The 24808-nt window shown below is 42.0% G+C and overlaps 1 protein-coding gene across 8 annotated transcripts in view; it reads right to left on the bottom strand.

The window, feature by feature from the left end:
* Window positions 1–24808, bottom strand: part of SEMA6A (semaphorin 6A) — a 179075-nt gene that overhangs the window by 69724 nt on the left and 84543 nt on the right. For all 8 annotated transcript variants that reach the window (XM_083403729.1, XM_083403733.1, XM_083403728.1 and 5 more), the window contains exons 2-4: window positions 17226–17361; window positions 12483–12600; window positions 1024–1084 (exon numbers count right to left, since the gene is read on the bottom strand). In XM_083403729.1, the coding sequence (XP_083259855.1) occupies window positions 1024–1084; window positions 12483–12600; window positions 17226–17325 (279 nt within the window). In that variant the 5' untranslated portion in view covers window positions 17326–17361. The remainder of the gene's footprint in view (window positions 1–1023; window positions 1085–12482; window positions 12601–17225; window positions 17362–24808) is intronic.

Below are 24808 nucleotides of genomic sequence, written 5' to 3'. Positions count from 1 at the left end.
CTTGATTGCAGATCCTCCAAGTGCCTGTTTTACAGGGACAGTCCCGGATTTACAGATGTCATCCTGGTTTCTGATTTGATCCCAGAATGCTATAACCTTCCTTAGAATGGTCCCTATTTTCATCAGAGAAATGCTGGAGGTTATGGAATTATGTGACCCACCAAGCCAAGGAGATAAGTAACTATACAACCTTTAGAAGACCTCTGAAGGCAGCCCAGTATAGGGAATATTTTTTTTGTGTGTTTTTTAAAGAAAAAGTTTAATATTTTATTATGTTTTTATATTCCGTATTTTTTGCTCTATAAGACTCACTTTTCCCCTCCTAAAAAGTAAGGGGAAATGTGTTTGCGTCTTATGGAGCGAATGCAGGCTGCGCAGCTATCCCAGAAGCCAGAGCAGCAAGAGGGATTGCTGCTTTCACTGCGCAGCGATCCCTCTTGCTGTTCTGGCTTCTGAGATTCAGAATATTTGTTTTCTTGATTTCCTCCTCCAAAAACTAGATGCTTCTTATAGAGCAAAAAATACGGTATGTTGGAAGCCTCCCAGAGTGACTGGGACAACCCAGTCAGATGGGCAGAGTATAAAATATTAAAGTAATCATCAAATAGGACGTCCCTATTTTCACTGGATAAACGTTGGAGGGTATGTGATTGGACATAAAACCATATTCATTAAATATGGTAAATTCATTAAACAGGTAAGCAGAGTTTGCTTATTAAAAGGGTCTTATAGCCAATTACTATGGTATTAGCTGTTCAACAAAGCTTCAGGATCCAAGTAAGACATTTGATGGACATTACAATGCAGATTACTTATCATCTCAGCTAAGCCACTTATCAGAAGTTCACTGGGGACATGGCAGATCTCCCAGCTTTCCTCTATGTGATTAATATGCACCATCCACCTTGATCAGCGCAATTTTAAGAGCGATGTTGGAAAGAAGCGGAGCTAAGTTCCTTTTCTAATCCCCCCCCCCCCGTTTCTTTCTTGTCCTTGGTGGGAGAATGACAGAATGCTACTTACTTTGCTAAAATAAATTTCTTCTGTATGTGATGCATCCATATCAACAGTATAAATATGGTCCCTGTAAACAAAGGGGAAAGAATGAATGCCAAAATAAACTCAGACATTGTCACAAAAAGAGTCGTTTGCAATCAGATAAATCATTGCCCGTATTTGGGGGTGGGGGGACAGGACCCTGGGGACAACTGCAAAGAAAAGCTAGGAGATACACCTTCTGATTCATATGTTTTATGAAGGAAAGGAAAGGAAACTTAAAGGTCATCAACTCAACATGAACAGCTGTTTCACTTATATATTTTGCGAATTAGAATGGTGAAGGCTTCCCACTCCCACAATCACAACAGGGATGCTGCTGAAAAAAAAGGGACATTTATATGAAAACAAGGAGCTGACTATCATGTGAAATGACTGGGAGTTTACTTCTCATACTGGAAACAGGGTGTTCAGATGAACCTTATTCTGTAATTCTAAGTATAGGTCTGTTCCTCCTGGCTAGCCTCGCAAGCCCATTTTTGCATGCTTCTCCAGCTGGTGGACCTTGGGGGTTCTAGTGAAAAACAAACTAAACAAAGACCTGAGATCCCCAAATCCCTATGCTGAGCATAACAGGAACCTGTAAACTTGTGGGCCTCAGATTCGCAAGTGATGGCTATGATTATTCTAATAGATACACAGCCCATGAGGATCTTACAATTTTGTGAAAAATAACCCTTGTGTATGAAGGGCTTGAAGGGACACGGGTGGCGCTGTGGGTTAAACCACAGAGCCTAGGGCTTGCCGATCAGAAGGTCGGCAGCTGGAATCCCCACAACGGGGTGAGCTCCTGTTGTTTGGTCCCTGCTCCTGCCAACCTAGCAGTTTGAAAGCAAATCAAAGTGCAAGTAGATAAATCGGTACCACTCTGGTGGGAAGGTAAACAGCCTTTCCATGCGCTGCTCTAGTTTGCCAGAAGCGGCTGATTCATGCTGGCCACATGACCCGGAAGCTGTACGTCGGCTCCCTTGGCCAATAAAGAGAGATGAGTGCCGCAACCCCAGAGTCGGCCATGACTGGACCTAATGGTCAGGGGTCCCTTTACCTTTACTATGAAGGGCTTTGGACAGAATACCATGTCCAGTGCTATTTATCTAGAAAAAGAGGTGTCAGAACTCACCATGAACACCTCCCTTGTTCTCTTAGAATGACAATGGTGGCCACCTGAGAGGAGCCAAAACTGAGTTCTGTGAGTTCTGGGTGAAAAAAAAGCCGACCCCAAATATCCCCACATAAGTTTTGTTCAGGTGTGTTCTTTTATATCTCCTTGTTTAGCTGATTGAACATCTTTTGTCAGGTTCTCAGGATACCATATGGATTTTAGGGATACCATTTAAGATTTTAAAGCGGCTAGGCTTTCTTCATTGTTTCAAGGCTATTTTCCCAACCACAGCAAAGATGTTTTTGACAGAAAGTATGAAGGGAAACGGTTTGACAATAACCACACAGTTCCCAAAAGCCCTGTTAATTTCACTGCACTTGATGACCAAATTGAGTTTCAGCATTTACCCTCTGGCAGAGAGAGGACAACATTGCTTTACCTAAGTTGCTCGTGTTCATTCTTGTTTTGCTGAGAACTAGGTTCTTTAAAAAATATATATATTCTGCCAGTTTCTCCTTGGAAACACAGAATAGGGCCAAGAAGTGCAAGTGAGATATTTCTACACATTCCCCTTCTGTGCTCAATGGACTACAAGGGCATTTTCAACTTGGAGATAGGAAAGCAAAACACTCAGTCTAATCAAACCTTGAAGCATCTGCTCTGAATTGGGAGCAAAGAATAGGGCAGTTGGAGACATATTTTTTTTAAAAAAATAGCCATAATTTCATTTCTCCTTCTACCCCTTTAACATAACCTTCTCTCTATTTCCCAACCCCCTTCTCCACTACAGGAGGAATTGCTGTTGAAATTAAATGATCTTCTGCTTTTAAAGGACCCGTGGAAACCCGCTGAGAGTAGTATACACACACAGAACTTCCATTTTTGAAATCTCTGCTGTCAAGATTTGCTTAGTTTTAACAGACTGGGAGGGAAACAAGGTTACCCTCTAACTAAAGCAGACACAGAACCCTCGTCGCTGCAAAGAATAATAAGCAAAATTCTTCCCACGTGGGAGAATAGGGGCAGTATTGTTAACAGAACCAGGCTTTCATGATTTTGCTAGCTGCCACTGCACCAGAGGCAGTTTGCTTTGCAAGATGCCAAACCGTGGAAGGAGTTTGTGTTATGTGTTTCTTTTCAGACATTCCATCTTCAGTAGAACATGCCATTTATTTATAAGGTAGCTTTAATGCGCCGGCTTGTTATTTGCTTGACTTCATTGAGGGAGCTGCGATTGGAGGTCAATACCAGAGCAAAATTGCCTATTTGTTTGATTTCAGCTTCATGGGTGACACAGCAGCGTGGCTTTCCCCTCCCCGCCCAATAGATTTTTCACAACTGTGCAGCTATGCAAAAGGAGGCCGAAAATAAATTAAAAATAAATAAATCTGAATTGTAAATGAACAAGCGATTATTATGCACTGGCAACGTTTCAGAAATGTTCCACTTGCCCTCTTTTAGCACAGCTCTGTATATGTTAATTGCCAGCAAAAATGAAAGCAGAAAGATTTCAAAACAGGCTTGGGTTGCTAAGCTCTATTCTAACTCTGGCTCCTTCTAATGACTTAGTGACTGGTTTGCCAATCAACCCTTGGAGAAAGCAGAGGCCAACTGCTGGAGCAATCTGAATGTACAAAAGCAGATTTCCAGATAACTCGAAACCATTTCCATATGTGTTATTTTAATCGCAGCTGCTCACACAATGGCAAATATTGAAAGAACTGTCAAGTACTAGTTAGGCTTTGCTAAACCGCTAACAATAAGTGACTTTGCTGTTCTGTTTTCCCTGCTGCCGCCTAGCGCCTCCCCCCTTCCCCAAACTCCTACTTGGAGGATTTGTATAGCTCTTGCTAATTAAGTTATTCTTTACACAAATAGACAATCCTAGCACTTCCGTTTCCCCCACCTCCAGGCAGCAGCACTGCAGATGGTTACCATGGCGCAACTGGGTAAGGGAAAGAAAGTTAAATATTGCTGGTGCCAACTGACCCTCGGCCACCAACTGCAGCCTTTATGGGTGGCATAATTGCAAAGGGTTCATTCAGGTGTGTGCAATATATATATATATATATATATATATATATATATATATATATTTAAAAATCCTCAAATATCTGTGAGGGATGACCCAAAAGTGTAACGGGAGAGGGTCAACTGCCATATGCGATCATGTATTTAATCTAACACCTTTGTTTTTATCCCCCGCTTCCCTACCTCTCTTTCTATTATAATGTGTTTTTCATGCATACTGTATTTTTTGTGCTTGATGCTTTATTATGTTTTTAACGTGTGCTGGAAGCCGCCCAGGATGGCTGGGGCGACTTTTAGCCTTGCGCGGTGTGCAAGCAGAAAGAGGGCAGGATCCAAATATTTGGGTTGCATCCAATGCTGTTATTCCGCTCGTGAAACAAGACTTCTGTTGATGCCATGTAACTTCACCCCCCTCTTCCCTGAACCAATCTTCCCAGAGGGTTTGGAGATTCGGGAGGGGGCAGGGCTGGCCCAAGACATTTTGGCATCTGAGGCGAACCACAAAATGGTGCCTCCCACCAGCCAGGGAAGAAGGAGCGAATGAAGAGTTAAACCAGGAATGGCAGAAAGGGGGTAGTGATCAAATCAACCTTCCCAGACGGTTGAACTGGAAATCAAAGGCCATCGTGGGGTGGGTGGGTGTGCTCTGAATCACACCAGGTGGATGCAAAGCCTTAGGAGACCCCAGAGGGCAGCCTCCATCATTTCCTCCATAAGGGTGGGAGGAGACCTATTCTCAAGGGGGCTGCTATGAAGATAGCATTGGGGGAGGGCTGCTGAGGAACACCGCGGCAGCACCGATAACAAATGTTGGAAATGTAAAGAAACTGAAGGTACCTTTTTTCACCTCTGGTGGACATGCCCAAGGATTAAGACCTTTTGGGAGATGATCTATAATGAACTGAAGAAAGTATTTAAATACACATTCCCGAAGAAACCGGAGGCCTTTCTCCTGGGCATGGTCAATCAAGAGGTACGTATGAAAGACAGGATATTTTTTATGTACGCCACAACAGCAGCAAGAATACTTATTGCAAAGTATTGGAAGACACAAGAATTACCCACGCTGGAGGAATGGCAGATGAAAGTCATGGACTATATGGAATCCGCAGAAATGACTGGCAGAATCAGAGACCAGGGAGAAGAGACGGTGGAGGAAGATTGGAAGAAATTTAAAGACTATTTACAGAAACACTACAAGATTAATGAATGTTAAAATAACATCAGATTGAATGTATAAGGTTATTGGAGTAAAATTTTAAGGATCAGAAGACCCAACATTTTAAGTTCTAAGCATTGAATAAGCTATATTAAGACATTCAAATCAGAAAGGAGGTTAATTATGACAGAGGGAAGGGATTTGTTGTTTAATTGTATGAATTGGAATACAGGGAAGGGAGACTCGGGGAAGTCAGAGAAACAAGTTAATGCAAGATCAATATGAAGATAAGATTGTTTTTATTTCTGTTGTTTGTAGCATGTTATGTTTGTGTAATTCTGTATGTTTTTGGTGTATTGTTCGTTGTTTTTGTTCTGCTTTGTTGTCTTTTATGCAAAATCGAATGAAATATTTATAAAAAAAAAAAAAAAGAGGAACACCGCGGCAGCAGAAGCGCCTTATGTGTTCCTTGGAAGACAGATCTTGCCACCTGAGGCGGTTGCCTCACATTGCCTCATGGTTAGGCCAGTCCTGTTTGGGGAGGTAGATGAGAGGAAGGGGAAGCCACACTGTCTGAGCGGACCTCTACACTTGCAAAGATGGATATAACCCTTTGATTTAACACCCTCTACCCCCCAAAGTTAAATGTTTACGTAAAAGTCACAGGAGGAGAGGAAGCAGCAAAGAAACTACTCCTTTGGTATAGGTGTGAAAAGAAATGTTGTCAAATGATTCAGACTTTGCTCGTCCCTCCTCATCCTGCTCTCTTCGACGGCTGCCTCACATCACCATGCCAATCAAACATCCCTGCTTGGTGAATTAAGAGATACAAAGCATACAGAATATATAGAGACTGCTGCTTGGCCCTCGAGAGTTCAGCTCTTAATAGCTGTATATAAGGCTAACCATCCAAGGCCTTTTGCAGCTGACAATTTGATGACGTCAAGTGCTCCAAGGAATCACTGGCACTTTAAAAGAGCCCATGTGGGAACTATTAGTACTTGTTACCAGCTCAGAGAAAGACACACTAACTGAAATTTCTTTGAGCTAGTAGTGGGTGTAAGAGCCTCTCCAGGTTTTATTCTTAGCTCTTTAATGGTGCTAGTCCCAGTCCTACAACAGCAGCACAATGTCCCTTCCACGTATGGGGAGGCAGCTTCGCTGTGAAGGTAAAAAACCTTTATTTTGCATGAAACAGCAAGGCATGGATTTGGAGGAAACTGGAGCCTCAGCTACCGCTTGACATGTTTTTAAGTGTTATCATCATTTAGTAGGAGAGTTATCTGCTTTCCATGCAGAGTCCCACGTTTTTTACCTGCCTGCCTGTCCAAAGCTGACTTTGAGGATGGAGGGCAAAGGAGAGGAGCTGGGGCCACCAGCCACCTATTGCAATGGGTGTGGAGCAAGGTCCCAGTGGCGTGGTGCATGCTGGGATCCCACACAAACCTGGAAACAACTCTAAGTGACCATTTTGCTCTATGTAAATATGCCACTTTGCTCTATGTAAAGATCTGGAATGCAATGCGCTCCCCACTGATTTATTGATTTATTAATTCCCACTAATTACAGTGGTGTGGATTGTGCCTCGGCCCCTACTTTGTTCAGCGTCCTTCCTATAATCAAATGGAGTTCATAACCACCCAAGTAAAACCTCCATTTGTATGTGGAAGAAGAGAAGAAGAAGAAGAGTTTGGATTTGATATCCCGCCTTTCACTCCCCTTCAGGAGTCTCAAAGCGGCTAACAATCTCCTTTCCCTTCCTCCCCCACAACAAACACTCTGTGAGGTGAGTGAGGCTGAGAGACTTCAGAGAAGTGTGACTAGCCCAAGGTCACCCAGCAGCTGCATGTGGAGGAGCGGGGAAGCGAACCCAGTTCACCAGATTACGGGCCTACCGCTCTTAACCACTACACCACACTGTGGTTCAATGACAATGAGCTTCTGTGTCACATACAGAAGAGGTTCAAAGTTCAATCCCCAGTATTTTCAGATAGACCTGGAAGAGACTCCATCTGAAATCCTGAAGAACAACTGACAGTCTGTGTGGACAATGCAAACTTGGGTGAACTAATGGTCTGACTTGGTGTAAGGCAGGTTCCTGTGTTCCTATCCCAGCATCCCCTTCTTCTTTTGGCAACAATGAACATGGCATACTTGTGATTTCAACAACAACAACAACCAACCAACCACTAATGCTTTTATCTGAAATCCAAGAATTAGCTCCCAAGTAAACACGGAGTACTTCTGAGATGCCACAACAAATGTTAGTCATTTGTTTTTATTGTTTTTAGGTAATTGGGTACAAGTGTATACTTAACATCGCTATATTTAGACAACTGGGGGGGGAAACAACACTGTGGAAAGGAACATCTGATATTGTAGCTCAGGGATCTATGCCAAGAAGAAACTCAATTAATGCATTCACCAAGCTGCTTGATAAACACCTCTGATTGGATTCATATTTGCCACTGTGCTTGGGGTTATACCACAACTGCCAAAGGAGATACAGAGCTGTAGGTACAAATTTTCATTCACACTAATTATTATTTTAGGGAGTGGTACACATCGTGCTCCTTTGGGGTTGTTTGTCAGACCTTTGGTCCCCACCCTGCACTCAGCTCTCACCTGTGGCTCCTAGTGAGCTCAGAGTTGCCAGAAACAGTATTCTTCAGCCATCAAGTACCACAACAAACATAAATGTTTTCAACTTCCTCCTCAAAGCAAATAATGATGGCAATAGACACCTGACTAGAGAGGGCATTCCACAAAGACCACTTAAAAGGTGGTCATGGGACAACACCAACTGGGAAGCCCCTGACCTTAGCGCCAGATCATAGGGTATGAGATAGTTGGTGCTGGGGAAGACATCTATTTTAGGATGGGTTCCAAACCATTGAGGGCTTTTTATGCCCTCCAGTGCTTTTGGAACCAGTAACACGTGGTCCTATCAGACTGCCCCACTTACCAACTTAGCAGCTACACTAGCTGCAGTCTCTGGACTATCTCCAAGGACAGCTCCATGTAGAACACGTTACAGAAGTCAAAGTGGGAGATCTAGTGATAGAACTAATGAGGCCAGGCTATCGCAGTCTAGAAATGGCCTTAGCTGGCAAACCAGCCTAAGCTGCGCAAAAGTACTGCTAGCCACAGAAGCCAGTGAGAAGCCTGGAATTCCAGAGCATTCACACACTATGACCTGTTCCTTCAGTAGAAGTACAATCCCTCTCAGAACAGATTCTATACCTAATTCCTTGGCACGGGAATCACCCATTTGCAGCACTTCCATTTTACTGGGTTTCAGACTCAGTTAATTGGTCCCCATCCAGTTCATCACTGGCCCCAGACACCTATGCAGCACCTTCATGGCCTTTCCTGATGTCAATGAAAAGGGGAGATAGAGCTGGGTATCAACATAAAAAAGGTAAAGGAACCCCTGACCATTAGGTCCAGTTGTGGCCGACTCTGGGGTTGCGGTGCTCATCTCGCTTTACTGGCTGAGGGAGCCGGCGTACAGCTTCCAGGTCACGTGGCCAGCATGACTAAGCCACTTCTGGCAAACCAGAGCAGCACAGGGAAACACCGTTTACCTTCCCGCCGGAGGGGTACCTATTTATCTATTTGCACTTTGACGTGCTTTTGAACTGCTAGGTTAACAGGAGCAGGGACCGAGCAATGGGAGCTCACCCCGTTGTGGGGATTCAAACTGCCAACCTTCTGATCGGCAAGTCCTAGGCTCTGTTGTTTAACCCACAGCACCACCCGCGTCCCTGGGTATCAACATACTATGTACCAAATGCCCAGATGACAGTTTCCAATTTAGATGTATAGCATAGGAGATGCTTATGGGGCCTTGTGAAGCCCCACAGCTCAGAAGCCAAGAGCCAAGGAACAATCTCCTTGTACTATTTCCTGGTAGTGACTCTGCATTATGATTAAATTATTCACTTTCCAGGTTTTCACCTAAATATAAAAGTGATGTAGGCTCTGAATTTTTACTTGTCACACAGATTCCTAGCTCAGCAAGAAACTTTTAAGTGACATTTGGAATAAAACAGTTTTTGCATATCTTTGGAGCAGAGAAAGATAACATTGTAATGCAATGAAGGCTCCAGATTTTGGAAGGCCTGTGGACATCATAGTCTCTGTGGGGTTCCCTCCCTGAGTAGGACCACAGCCTCCTTGCCATTATCACTACTATCCATTTTCAAGACTTCTCCTGATAAACTATGGCATAACAGCATGCCGTGAAGATAAAATGGAGGGGGGAACAGCTGTGTATGCCAGCCCGAGCTCCTTGGAGGACAATGGGATAAGAATGCGCAAATAAACACAGACACACACACACACATTTGCAGGCCTTGACCATGACAACATCCTTGAAGCATTTCACTGTTCACTTACTGAAGTTGTGGGCTACGCCTATAGTTTCTAACAGGACTGCTCTGGAGTAACTAATTTGCTAATTGCATCTGAAGTTGCCACCTGACTAATTGTAAGTTGGCCCAACTTGTTTCTAATTAGAAAGCCCTTTTAAATTTTTGTGTAATCAAGTATGCATTAACATATCCCAACGGGCAAATGTTTAGCATTCTCAAAGAGGTAGCAATCTTCATTGCTATCCACCAATGCCAGTTCACATGACTTTGGGGTATGTATTGGCTGCTAAGAACCCTGTTGAAATCATTTGCCTCCCTTGTCCATGGTAAACTGGTCACATGAGTAAAATATGCATGGGGTGTTTCCATGCAACCCCAGTGTGGATTAGCCATGAAATGCTACACATATGCTGAGAAGCCTATGCCCAAGCAGCTCCCCTTGGGCAGAAAGCCAATGAACACAGCTATTTGAAGTGCTTGCCACTTGTCCAGATGGTCACGTAAACTAGACCTTATGCAGGCACTCAAGAATTTGAGAGAACACTTTGGGCCAACTCACACAACTCAACTGGTACACAGAGCAAGAATGCTAATAAGTTGATACTTTCAAAAATTGGCTCCTACTAAAGCAAGACGCCCAACCTGCACCACAAGCCCCCGTTGGACTTCGTGCTGCTAAATAAGACCTTGCCCTTAATTGTGACTTTTCTACTAAGAGCTTTAAAACTTTGCTCACTACTGCTTCCAAAAAGACCACAAAGAAGGAAGCTGGCTCAGCAACTAGGTCCCATAATAATAATTAACATTAAACTTGCCAAATCCTTTGAAAGAAATGAAGTGTAAACACATCTTTCCCCCTCCGTTCTCTCTTCTGGTCTCTTTGCTTTACTATAAAATATGCTTAGTATCCCAATGACATTAATTTTTTATTCTGATTCAAATATGTACTCATGCAACATGGATTATTCTTGTTTATTCTCCAAAACAGGCAATTAGTTGTGTACTTTAAATCAAAAACTCTTTTAAAAACATAATGATTCCAATATTCCCAAGTGCGGAACAGCTACTGTATATTATGAATTGCTCTGGTAAAAAATGCTGAAGGCATCAGCCAGCAGGACTTTGCAGCATTAAGCCCTAACTGGACATATAACACAACTCTTGGAATACAAATAAATTCCAACTGGGATACCAAGCCCTTGAGGCTACATTTTTTTAAAAAGCCAAAGGGAAACGTTGAGGAGGGATGGAGGCCAGCCAAGTCATTTGTTGCCTCCCACATAACTGCCATTTTCGTTGTTGTTGAAGGAATCTTCTTTCCCTATGAAGACTATGGTTCATCTATTGATAACTTCCATGTTTCTATGTACTACAAAGTTCAATTTAAATATAAATATACCCTTTTCTTTTGCTCCCCCCCACCCATTAGACCATGCACCAATAATATTGGGTCTACTGCTCAAGGCTGGGCCTAGTGAGTGGGTTCCATCGATATGAACGGCTTATCTTTCAGAATGTATGGAGATCCCTGCTGGTTCAGACCAAAGACCATGCTGTTCCCAGTAGCTGGCATTCATAGATATCTAGATCTGTGGCCCTTCTTTAGTCTTTTGTCTACCGATAGGGTATGATGGAGGAAGTCTCTAACTTACATGACCCCCGAGGTAGACACTTCCCTGTGGAGAGCTATCATTTCCCCACTGCACCATACAGAAGAGCTTCTCACATGATGACTCCCAATGATACAGATGTTGCAAACCTCTAGGGTTTGCCCACATGAATATCTGGTGCCGATGGGAAATTTTTCCTGTATCTCTGCATGAGGTTGTGGTACATACAATCATGGGGAAAATAAAGTGCACCGTCTTAGAGTTCTGTGGTTTTACATATCAGGACAGAATAGTAATCATTTGACACAGTGCAATATGTCATTTGTTGTGGTTCATCTGAGGTTGTATTTACCTAATTTTAAGTCCTGATAAAGAACAGATGATTGTTATTATGTCCCAATATGTAAAACCATAGATTTCAAAGAGGGTGCGCTTTCTTTTCCCCATGACTGTATTACAGTCTAGAGTGAAACATCAGCAGGGAGAAACAGCTACGACGATTCCTGAGTTGGAGGTAAGCTTGCAAAAAACAAGGTTTGAAACTGATTGTATAGAGTGATTCATTTGCAATGGACAATTCACACAATTGTGGAAGGCCTTCTCATGTCACTCTCACTTTGAGCTATGAAATAAACCTAAAATCATAGAATCATAGAATCATAGGATCATAGAGTTGGAATAGACCACAAGGGCCATTGAGTCCAACCCCCTGCCAAGCAGGAAACACCATCAGAGCACTCCTGACATATGGGTGTCAAGCCTCTGCTTAAAGACCTCCAAAGAAGGAGATTCCACCACACTCCTTGGCAGCAAATTCCACAGTCGAACAGCTCTTACTGTCAGGAAGTTCTTCCTAATGTTTAGGTGGAATCTTCTTTCTTGTAGTTTGGATCCATTGCTCCGTGTCCGCTTCTCTGGAGCAGCAGAAAACAACCTTTCTCCCTCCTCTATATGACATCCTTTTATATATTTGAACATGGCTATCATATCACCCCTTAACCTCCTCTTCTCCAGGCTAAACATGCCCAGCTCCCTTAGCCATTCCTCATAAGGCATCGTTTCCAGGCCTTTGACCATTTTGGTTGCCCTCCACAGAAGTGTTCTGTGTGGTTGAGAAGAGTTCGGAAGAGAAAAGAACAAGGACTGACCTAGCAGCAATGTAGAGGGTTCTGTCCATTATCATGAGCAACTGGACGTCCAGTTTGTGCCTCTGTGGGGCGTTATGTCCTGGCTTGTGACCCACAAACACCGGATACTGTTTTGTATCTGTAAGAAACAGAGAGGAGTTGAAAGAAGAAAAGTCGAGAGACACTCAGTGAAAGCATATAAACAGTCGTTCAGATGGTCTATCCTCAAATGCAGGAACCAGAATTCCTGCCCCAATTTCTTTCTCTTGGCATATATGGTTAATCATCCACACAACAAATATTCCTGCTCAACAGGATCAGCTTCTTTGTTGTCACAAAAGGGATGTTATACTCTTCACAATTTTAAAAATTATTATTTCCCCCCCCGTCCAGAAGAGCATTTAATTGCTAGAAGTTAATAGGCAATCCAACATTTACACCTGGGTTTATATTCACTCTTTGCAGTTTTAAATAGCTGGATTCTGCTTGCCAAAGACGATCCGACAGCATAACAATGTTTTATAGAAGGCCAGCAATTACAGCAGTAGCCACGCTGTCTAGTGATTATAACAAAGTACTGAAAGATACCAAACTGGCAGATCTACGGGCTGCCCACATGATGAGGGTAACATTCTAATTGTGCTTATTTTTAGGAACAGAGGGGAGCCATTAATTGAGCTTTGCATCTACAAAAGCATCTGCTTTTTATTTTCTTCGCAGACAGTCTTATGAGGTTGTTTATGGAAAGTAGATTGCATTCTCTTATTTTACCTAATTTTATTCTGAAGCATCAGAGATGGCGGCTTCAGAATGGACTAGCGAGACTTTTATGGGAAGGAGCCGACTTGAAAACCATAATACTCTAATCAACTGCTAATTTCACACATCTTTCAGTGATTATACTATAGAAAAAATACCATCTTCTGGGGGGTGAGGGAGATGCACAAGCCACACTGTGCTGCTGTGATGACTGCCACTAATTCATAATAGCAAATGCAGAGATAAATGAGGCCGGTGTGAGTGATGCAGTTCAGGGGATTGAGCAAACCCTCTAGCAATCTGGTAGCTCTTTGTTTAGTCAGTTTAGTTTATTGCCCTTGAAATATAAATTCTACAGTACAGTACAGAAAGCATCCAGAGCTTCACAAATACATCTTCTAGGTTGCCACTGGTCACAGTAGCTTTTGCTCTGGTGAGTCCCTTTTCCAAGGCAGAGAGAAATGGGCTAGAGATTTGACTTAATTTAATGTTGTTTGGGAACTCACTGGAACCCCCTTCTCCTGTGTCCCAGAACTTGTTAGAAAGGCAGGGTCTTTTCCCTTAAGTTGCACTTTGCTTTGGAAGCAGATAGACATCCTCTGCTTCCGAATGCCCATGCAGCTCATGATGTCAAGCAAAATCCCTTCCGTCCCACAATGCAGTGCAGGATCAGCAGTGATCACACATTCTAGATGGTTACTAAGGTAGTCAAAATGTGTGGACCACTAATGATGATTGCGCATGCAGGCAGAGAATGGAAACTACCGGAGATAGAAAATGTAGTTGCATGCAAGTTAGAAAGAAGAATGAAAGATTTAAATAACTATAACCTTTAAATTAATGTATAACCTTGTTGTTATTTGATATAATTTTGTTTTAGCTATATGCAGGAGTTGGTAAAGGGACAGCTGAGGATTGAGGAATTTGCTAAAAAAAAAAAGGATGTCAAATCTGTAAAATAAGCAGCATGCAAAAGGGGAAGAAATGGAAATATCTGAGAGAGAGAGAGTGGAAAGCCAGTTTTTGAAAAAAGAAGAAGTCTCAAATTACTTTTAATTTGGCATTGATGTGTTATAAATTCAAAAAATTAATTGGCAAAAAAAAAAATGTGTGGACCACTGGATGAACCCTAACACCATCAAAATCAGGGATTCTCAAATTGTGTTATCAAGTCCCTTACTGGGCTGGTGACCTCTTTACATGACTGAAGAGTTCCCTGTGTCCTCTGTCGCAAAAAATATATATAAATAAAATAAAATAAAATAAAATAAAATAAAATAACATAACATAACATAACATAACATAAATAAAATAAAATAAAATAAAATAAAATAAAATAAAATAAAATAAAATGCAGTGCAGGCACTTCACATGGAACCTAGTTTGTAAAATATTTTTATTTTTATTTTGTGGAGTCTACCTCCATGTGGATTGTCTGCCTGGCATGTTATAACTGAGTGGATGTATGGATGTATGCGTGCCCATTCCTCTGCTATGAAATATTTCAGGATGACCAGACAATATGACAAAAGAATTGTTATTTCCGATTCTAATTTGGGAAGCGCACACTGTCAATTACACCATGAAAATGAAATTATATTGTAAACCTAAATATATCTTCCAGGAAATAAGCCATAGTGATTTTAATGGACTCTAGGACGAAGGTGTCAGCATTTTGGCCTATTGCCATAGCTAGATTATACCTCTAATCCACTTACCTATAATTTTGACAAACAGTGAAGGTAGAAACTCAGTACATCCTAATTGTCTTGAATGCTGAATCCATTGTTCAGTTACAGGGGTAGCACTGAGAGAAATTTATATTATCTGGCAGTTTTAGACACACCCAGATGGTACTAAAGGCTAAGTCTGATTGGTGGGTTTGATTGTTCCCGGTAACCCAACAGGAGATTTAAAAACAGCTACATAAATATACACTGTAGTACAGAGATGTGAAACTGATGATCAACAAGTATAACTCTAGAGTGGAAACTTAACTTCATGTGCAAATTATGCAGTTCTTGCATTTTGGCAAAAAAAATAGCCTAATTTTGGACCTCCTTGGCTTTAGACTGCAACTGTTTCTTCAGAACTGGTTGAGTGTACAGTTTGTAAGTATGTAGCCAAGAAGAAACAAATATAGGCTTCCATGTTCCCTGGATTCTCCTTGTACCTTTTCTTCCATTAGTTTAGGTTTATCAAAGCAATGAAGACTTTTGCTCCCCATTCGTTATCCCATTTCGATGGAGCTAATATTGCTCGAATACTACAAGTTATAGATTTGGTGATGTGGCTCAAAGCACTTCAGTACACTGTAGAAACTAAAAGGGAATTTTTTACTAGAACCACTTTTGACTGGCATTGTACAGCCAGATACTGTGAAAGGTTTCCTCATTTACACATCTAAATCCTGATGGGCAAGAGAATATTATGCTGATCTGCTTCCAGGCAGGCTGCCACCAAGAGCTGGTCTAGAATGGAAACTATTTCTTTCTAAATTCAGTTTTACATTACAACTGCAAAAATGGAGTACGCATGCGCGCACACACAGCAATTTAGCATATGCATCATTTCTGTGCTAAATGGTGTGTTTCCCCCCAGAATTTGGTTATCTTGTTAAGGATTTGTCTGTGGTACATCTAATTGCTCATACTAAAGGTAAAGGTAAAGGTACCCCTGCCCGTACGGGCCAGTCTTGACAGACTCTAGGGTTGTGCGCCCATCTCACTCAAAGAGGCCAAGGGCCAGCGCTGTCCAAAGACAGTTCCGGGTCACGTGGCCAGTGTGACATCGCTGCTCTGGCGAGCCAGAGCCGCACACGGAAACGCCATTTACCTTCCCGCTAGTAAGCGGTCCCTATTTATCTACTTGCACCCAGGGGTGCTTTCGAACTGCTAGGTTGGCAGGCGCTGGGACCGAACAGCGGGAGCGCACCCCGCCGCGGGGATTCGAACCGCCGACCTTTCGATCGGCAAGCCCTAGGCACTGAGGCTTTAACCCACAGCGCCACCCGCGTCCCCCTATTGCTCATACTAAGACATGGCTAATTCTGGTTTGAGCACCACTGAAAGGACGTTCATAGAAACAGTACTTCACAAATTGTCGGTTGAGCTGTTTCATGAAAAGTGGCATTTTTGTTGTTGAAAGAGAGAGGTACCAGGTTGAAGAGGACAGTGGGTTGAGATACGACCAAAAGCAGGTGTGGGAACTCGCTCTCTTGCATTCAAAGCAAGTTTTTGTTTACTGGTTTGTAGCAAATGGATAGGGTTAGCATGTGGAATAGCATACCCTCCAACATATTCTCCATTGCAAATAGGGACACACTATTCAATAATGATAATAATAACAACAACAGTTGTACCTTGGAAGTTGAACAGAATCCGTCCATTCGACTTCTAAAATGTTTGGAAACCAACGCACAGCTTCTGATTGGCTGCAGGAAGCCGGATGTTTGGCTTCCGAAAATTGTTCGAAAACCAGAACACTCACTTCAGGGTTTCGATCATTTGGGAGCTGATTTGTTCGGGAGCCAAGGCATTTGAGATCCAAGATATGACTGTGATAATAATAATGTTACTATTTATACCCCACCATTTGACTGGGTTGCCCCAGCCACTCTGGGCAGCTTCCAAAATATATAAACACAAAATAAAACACTAAACATTAAAAAGCTTTCCTATACAGGGCTGCCTTCAGATGGCTCGGGGGTCGGATAAGTCCATATCCGCCAACATTACTCCGTTGAAAACAGGGATGTCCTAAGGAAGGGCAGGACATTCCGGGAGCAAATAAAAAAAGCCTGGATGGCTTCTGTAAATCTGGGAATGTCACTGGAAAATAGGGACACTTGGAGGGTCTCGGATAAAGGAAAAATAGGTCTAAGGAGACGCAGGAGGAAACAAGAGCGTAGTACTCACAAATTTAAATCTCACTGACCAATAAGCCATGACTTGAAACTTGGGGGACAAGAAATCTAAGCGCAGTTTCCCTGCCTTTCATACTCACAGTTGCCATGCGAAATACTGATTGGTTCAGGATCTTCTGGGAAATCAGCCCCAGCAAAGTGTAGCAGTGTGAAATATAGCAGCAAGGCTTCTGACCTCATAGTAGTTCAGCTGGGAGACTATATCTTCAATTCACCCTGTGAAAGACAAACGAGGGCATAAGAGCTTTCCATCAACTCGCATTTAGCCACTACAAACAAAAATAGGCCTTGGACAGCCTACAAGGAACAAAGGGGGCTCTCCTGCCCTTCAAGGCATCCACTATAAAATAATAAATATGTTCATTTCAGAAGAGGAAAACCACCCTGACAGCAGGCCTCATTGGGCTCTAACATATAGTGGCACCAACATCTTAAAAAATAAAAAAAAAGACCAGAAGATGCTGCAAGCTATCAGTGAGTACTTTCGCTTCCTCTCCTCACTGCTGGTTTTTACTCTGCTCAAAAAACTACACCTTTTGTCCTCTGACACCTAGTTCTCCCTAAGAACTGGGTTTTAATTATACAGTGGTACCTCGGGTTACATACGCTTCAGGTTACAGACTCCGCTAACCCAGAAATAGTGCTTCAGCTTAAGAACTTTGCTTCAGAATGAGAACAGAAATTGTGCTCCGACGGCGCGGCAGCAGCAGGAGGCCCCATTAGCTAAAGTGGTGCTTTAGGTTAAGAACAGTTTCAGGTTAAGTACGAACCTCCGGAACGAATTAAGTACTTAACCCGAGATACCACTGTATTGGTTGTGATGACTTTACGTAAATCATGAATACATTGGCATTGATTGAATAGTTATGACATTGACACCCCACCTTTCCTCGTCGTCCCCATTTTATCCTTACAACAATCCTGTGAGGTAGGACAGACCGAGAGTGAGTGAGTAGCTGGCCCAAGGGACACCCAGTGAGCTTCATGGCCGAGTGGGAATTTGAACCATGCTCCTCCAACACTTTAACCACTACCAAACCCTGGCTCTTGAGAGGCGGGGCAACATTTGACTTAAACTGCTATGCCATTTCACTCTGTTAAGTAAAGGTAAAGGTAAAGGTAAAGGTAAAGGGACCCCTGACTATTAGGTCCAGTCGTGACCCACTCTGGGGTTGCGGCACTCATCTTGCTTTATTGGCCGAGGGAGCCGGCGTACAGCTTCTGGATCATGTGGCCGGCATGACTAAGCCGCTTCTGGCGAACCAGAGCAGCGCACGGAAACACCGTTTACCTTCCCGCCGGAGCGGTACCTTTTTATCTACTTGCACTTTGACGTGCTTTCGAACTGCTAGGTTGGCAGGAGTAGGGTTCACACAATTTTATGGCGAATTAAAACTTATTTCCTCTTCTGTATCTGTTTTGAAACCTCACTGAACGCACAGCTTAGAGACTACGGTGTTAAGCAGCGTACAAAATGGGTCAAACAAACAAACAAAAACAAATGTTTCCCCATACAAACCAAAAAAGCCGTCTACACAGAAAACTAGGCAGCAGGAGTTTAGATTATCTCCTGAAGGCACATACTGCAGCAATGCTGCTAAAGTATAAACTGGGTCTGGATCTGGGCAGGAAACGGACAGGGAACTCTTATGTATGATGCCCTGTGGTCCAACATGGAAGGAAGGTTGGAAATAAATGTAATATGTAATAAATGCATTTTAGAAAGAGACTATCCTTCGTTCCCTCCATGTGGAGGTCACATATACAATCCTGTGAGTGCGCAGTGTTATATAGCACTTAGATGAGACACATCTAAATCCACTGATCGCTGACCAAAGTTTTAGGCAAATGCTCCTTCTTCTAGGTATAAGATGGCTCAGCTCATAAATTAAAAACACTACACATTATTTAGGTTTATCAAGGGATTAAGGGACCTTCCAGGAGAATGATTCATAGTCACACGAGTTGTAAATCAAGAACAGCAACACGGGGAACAGGGCATGATGGAGCACAGTGAATGTGTCATGAGACTATACCATAAAAATATGAACTCATAAATTTTGATACTATAAAAACCAATGCTCCAAATTGCAGTAAAACTCCCTAAAAGCAGTAACTTCACTCTCATCTCCCACCTGCTGAATTCTAGGCATGTCTTCTTTTTCATTGTTAAATAAAAATAATTTTTAAAAGCAGAAAACTTTTGATTCAGTGAAAGGGTGGACGTCCCCCCCCCCAACACAGCAACTATCCCATAATTCCCAGGCAAATTTCACAGAGGTGCTGCTGACCTACAGGATAAATCAGTGTAAAAGCAGGGATTTCTTTTCACCCTTTCCAGAATTTCAAACCTTTGATGCTGCCTGCCAGAGATTATCTTTTCGAACAAAGCTATTTTACTGTAGCCGCTCCATGATTTACACAAAGACAGTCAAGCTTTGTAACCAAAGACAGCTTTTGAAAGTCCATTTGGCAAACAAAGTGCTAACTTGCCCTTTTGAAACACCATTTAATATTAGAGACCTATATGTCCTTTCCTCATGCCAAGAAAAGCATTAACAAGCCCTGAGTGTTTCATTTCAGAGTGTAATTTCACAATTGGTTCTTAATCATTTATCCAGTTGGAAACACTGAAGTAATTAATTTTGAGATCCAGATATATACTTTTAAAACAAAACACTACATTCTATTACAATCAAGGAGGTGGGACAGCTGTTCCGTAGTATGCCACTGGGAACCTCAGAAAGGCAAGATAAATTACTGTGGTCTCTACGTGCTTATTTTTATTTGAACATACAGCTTTTTAAAAGTCTGGTTTTATATGTTATCTCTGAAATTGAGCATCAATCTCTGAGCCAATGGGCTGTGTCCAATGCTAGTCCTGCTCAGAGTAGACACTTTGAAATAGACATGACGAACTTAGGTCTACTACTTTCAATGGATCTACTCTGAGTAAACCTTATTTAACTACAATCCAATAAACGTTGGTGTAAGCTACAGTAGAACCAATGACACCCACACCAGCTAGTAGCACCAGCTATGAACATACAGAAGAAAAATGATACATGAGTTGAAAAAATGTTTAAAATAACCTTTTCTTTTAAAAAAAAACCCCAAAGCCTTTATTTTAGGAATTCTAGGCACTGAAATCCCAAGGGAGCAGAAAAGACTATTTATGTATGCGACCACGGCTGCACAGATGTTATTGGCCCAGAGATGGAAAGAAGATAAAGTCCCTACCAGAAAAGAATGGCAGATTAAGTTGATGGATTATGCCGAAATGGCAAAAATGACCAGAGGAATCAGAAATCAGGAAGACCAAAATTGTAATAAGGAATGGGGAAAATTTATAATTTATCTTAAAAATCATTGTAAACAGCTAAATTTCTTGTAGGATTGGAATAACACTTCTGTTATTGGAATAACACTTAGTGGTGAATTTTGGACATAATGGAGATGTAAAAGATTTGATTATCAAATAAATAAATTAATAAATGCAGGAGTAAATGATTTAACAATAGGACCCACCAAGGGGAGGATGGAAGTCCAGGAGATTCTTTGGAATCTGTTTTTATGTTGCATGTTGGCTATGTGATTGTAAAACTTTAATCTGAAAACCACACACACACACACACACACACAGGAAAATACAGAAGAAAAACTGCTGGGTTGTCATATTCTACACGAGAAACACACTTGTTTATAAAACTTCTAACCCCACTTTCTGCCAAATATCTACCTTAAGCAGCAGTGGTACCTATTTATTTATTTGTGTTGGTATGCTTTCGAATGCTAGGTTGGCAGGAGCTGGGACAGAGCAAAGTGACTTGGACTATAAGCACATAAGGTGAGCATACCAACACAAGTAAATAAATAGGTACCACTGCGGTGGGAAGATAAAGGTGTTTCTGTGCACTTATTGGGAACCACTGATGAGCAGAGTGTTGTTGCACTCGGGTCCTACTTGCAGGCTTCCCACGGGTATCTTGGTTGACCTCTGTGAGCATAGGATGCTGGACTAGATGCGCCATTGGCCTGATCCAAAAGGCTCACCTTATGTGCTTATGTAACTTAGCCACACATGTTAAAATTGGACCTTGAAGTGTCTGTAAATGTGCAGTAGGGTCCTCTAGTGTTTCATCAAAGTTAAAATGGAACTGCACCATATTAAACAGCTACAAAATAAAAAGGGAACGCTGAAATGCATTTAAATAATAATGGTTCATTAAAACTTAAGAGGAGCCGAAGATGGCATTTTTGAAAAAAACACCAAGTTTTATTAAAAGTTTTCAACATAAAACACAATAAAAATCACACTAATCTAAAATGGATATGCATGGAAATCCAACCAAGGGGACGTCACTTAACAATGTTAATAAGTATAATTTTTAATAAGATTATGATTTATGTCTGTTTGTTTGTTTTGTTCATTTATAATTTTGTGAAAATTAATAAAAAAAATCACACTAATCTAGAAAAGAAAAATAGAAAAAAGCAAAAAGAAGGAAAGGAATGAAAGAAGGAAAGAAGAGAAAGAAGGAAAGGAAATTACAGAGCCCTCCATCCAAATTAAATCTTAACCTTTATTCACACACAGAAGAGTGAATCCTGCCAGCTCTCACCTGAAGTTTTCCCCAGCCTCCCACCCTCTCTACCCTCCTCCTCACACAGGGCCCTTTGAAGATGCAATTTTTAGATTTAAGTTTCATATTCGGTGCCAACCTTTTCCTTCAACCTCTGTGAGTCCATTTCAGGATAATTCAATTAAGTACCAACCATTTCCCCATAATCCCTAAGCACTTTGGACAAACCTGCAGCTATTCTAGAAATACAGAAGGACACCAGCTTATCTAGGAGAAATGCATCAAGCTGTGGAGCTTTTTCACCCATAGGACTAGGCTGATCATTCAAACTGAGCATGGCTCATGGCAAGTCTCTATAGGAGAAAAATAGATGCTTTATGCTGCTCCCTGTCACCACACCATCAACTACCTAACTGTGAGCGTTCTATGAGGAGAAGCTTTGAAACAGAGCTGATAAATCTTGGCCTCTCCACTTTAGGGATTTATAAAGAAAAACCAGGTGTGTGTGATATATCCTGCATCGTTCTTCTTGCTCAACTTTCTGCAGTTTTGTGCAAAGATGTTGAAAAGGAGCTTCCAACTAAAGTAATTACTTGCATTACATAGTGTGCTTAGTTTGCCCTTTCTCTTAGTATCATTTAACTAAGAACTATTTCACACTTTATGTAGTTTCAGGTGTATTTGCATATTTGCCACCAACTACGGACACAAAAATATGGTTTGAAGCTCAACATCAAAAAAACTAAGATCATGGCCACTGGTCCCATCACCTCCTGGCAAATAGAAGGGGAAGAAATGGAGGCAGTGAGAGATTTTACTTTCTTGGGCTCCATGATAACTGCAGATGGTGACAGCAGTCACAAAATTAAAAGACGCCTGCTTCTTGGGAGGAAAGCAATGACAAACCTAGACAGCATTTTAAAAAGCAGAGACATCACCTTGCCAACAAAGGTCCATATAGTTAAAGCCATGGTTTTCCCAGTAGTGATGTATGGAAGTGAGAGCTGGACCATAAAGAAGGCTGATCGCCGAAGAATTGACGCTTTTGAATTCTGGTGCTGGAGGAGACTCTTGAGAGTCCCATGGACTGCAAGAAGATCAAACCTACCCATTTTGAAGGAAATTAGCCCTGAGTATTACTGGAAGGACAGATCCTGAAGCTGAGGCTCCAATACTTTGGCCACCTAATGAGAAGAGAAGACTCCCTGGAAAAGACCCTGATGTTGGGAAAGATGGAGGGCACAAGGAGAAGGGGACGACGGAGGACAAGATGGTTGGACAGCATTCTCGAAGCTACAAACATGAGTTGGACCAAACTGCGGGAGGCAGGGGAAGACAGGAGTGCCTGGTGTGCTCTGGTCCATGGGGTCGGGAAGAGTCGGACACGACTAAACAACTAAACAACAACAACAGACACTTTTCTGGGAGCCACAGCCAATCAAAGCTCCCTGAGGAGTACAACATTTGTGTCTGCAAACATGCTTCTTCCATTAATGTTTCTAGCTGTGCACCTAGGATGTTTTAAGTGCGCGTTGAAAACTGTAAAGTGTGAAGGAGCTCCAGCAGGAGTCTTTCTTTATGCAAGTGTGAGAAAAGGAAAACAGATCAAACTCTTCACAGTTTGCCAGCTGCCTTCAGCTTAGCGTAATTTCAGATATACCCGGGCTTGGGTGGCATTCCTGTAAAGTGACTAGAGAGGTGTTTAGATGAAAAAAGCTCAAAGGTAGAAGAACTTGTGGCCCTCCAGGTGTTAAGACCATGGCCAACGGTAAACAATGATGGGAGTTCTAGTCTAGTAACATCTAAAAGGCCACAGATTCCCTTCTAACTCTCTACTATTCTCTATAAGGCACTATTCTACTATTATCACAGTATTCTCTGAAAGCCGCAGGTGACCTAGGCCCATTCCACTGTTACAGAACCATCTTTGTGATAGTCTCAGGAAAGTGCAAAGTGACTTGCTAATGGAGTTCTGTACAAAAGAAATCCATTTCTGCTATATTACCCTCCTCATCAGATTACAGCAGCTTCCTACCAACTTTATCTTAAAATAGGCTCAAATGAAATGAATGGACCAGACTTAAGACTTATCCACCAATTCTAATGTGTCTACTCTGAGTAAAACACAATTGAATACCACCCTTTGGCTTGAATCCTGGAAGTGATATTTCGATGTGAAGTACAGGTGCTTTTCAAGAAAAAGAGGGGAGAAGAAGGGCATTTGGGTAAATCCTTGGGTTTTTGCATACATAGTTGAAACATATTGCAGTCTGTAAATACAGTGAATTTTAATGCTTTTAATCTAGATTTGAAGTCACTCGTCAGCCCTATTCAAACATCTTACTCACGAATTCGCAGTGTACAAGCAACTACAGTGGTACCTCTAGTTGCGGACACAATCCGTTCTGGGGTGCCGTTTGCACACTGAAAAGTCCACAACTAGAGCGGCGCTTCTATGCAAGCGTGGAGCATGATACAGTGCTTCTGTGCATGTGCGAAGCACATAGAACGCTTCTGCGCATGCGACGAAACCCTTCCGAAAACACTTCCGGGTTTGCAGTGTTTGCAAGCCGGAAAGATGCAATGTGAACCTAATGCAACACGAGATATGACTGTACACACTTCCAACATCACATGTGCCAATTAGCCTCTCTCCTGGTCCCCATGCATACACCATGAACACATGTAGGGAATGGGTCTTTGTATGTGAGCTCACTCTCTGCAGGTGTTTGCACTGTAAATGATCAGGACTTACAAGCGTAATAAAGCTAGTTCCTAATGAAATGCATGCACACCTGTTGGAGCATAACTAGCCAGATGGTAACGCCCAGCCAACAGAAGTAAACTCAGGTAAAGATCAAATGTATTATTCAAGGTTGTTATCATTCCTTTGGAAAATGTGAATCTATCAGTTGGTACAAGGCAGCTACTCTGTTAAAAACAAACAAACAAACAAAAAACTTTTGCATATTTTTCTTTAGGAATTGAGGGAAAAAAATAATTTGGATTTTTTTTTAAAAAAAAAGAAAAACAACCTGCTAGCGGTTTTAGGCAGTTGAGAGAATGTTTATACTGCAATC

The sequence above is a fragment of the Podarcis tiliguerta genome, assembly GCF_965153285.1.
Source record: "Podarcis tiliguerta genome assembly, chromosome: 11".
Classification (NCBI taxonomy): Eukaryota; Metazoa; Chordata; class Lepidosauria; order Squamata; family Lacertidae; genus Podarcis; species Podarcis tiliguerta.
The sequence above is the reverse complement of the archived record's forward strand: the minus strand, read 5'-3'. Positions and strand labels throughout refer to the sequence as shown.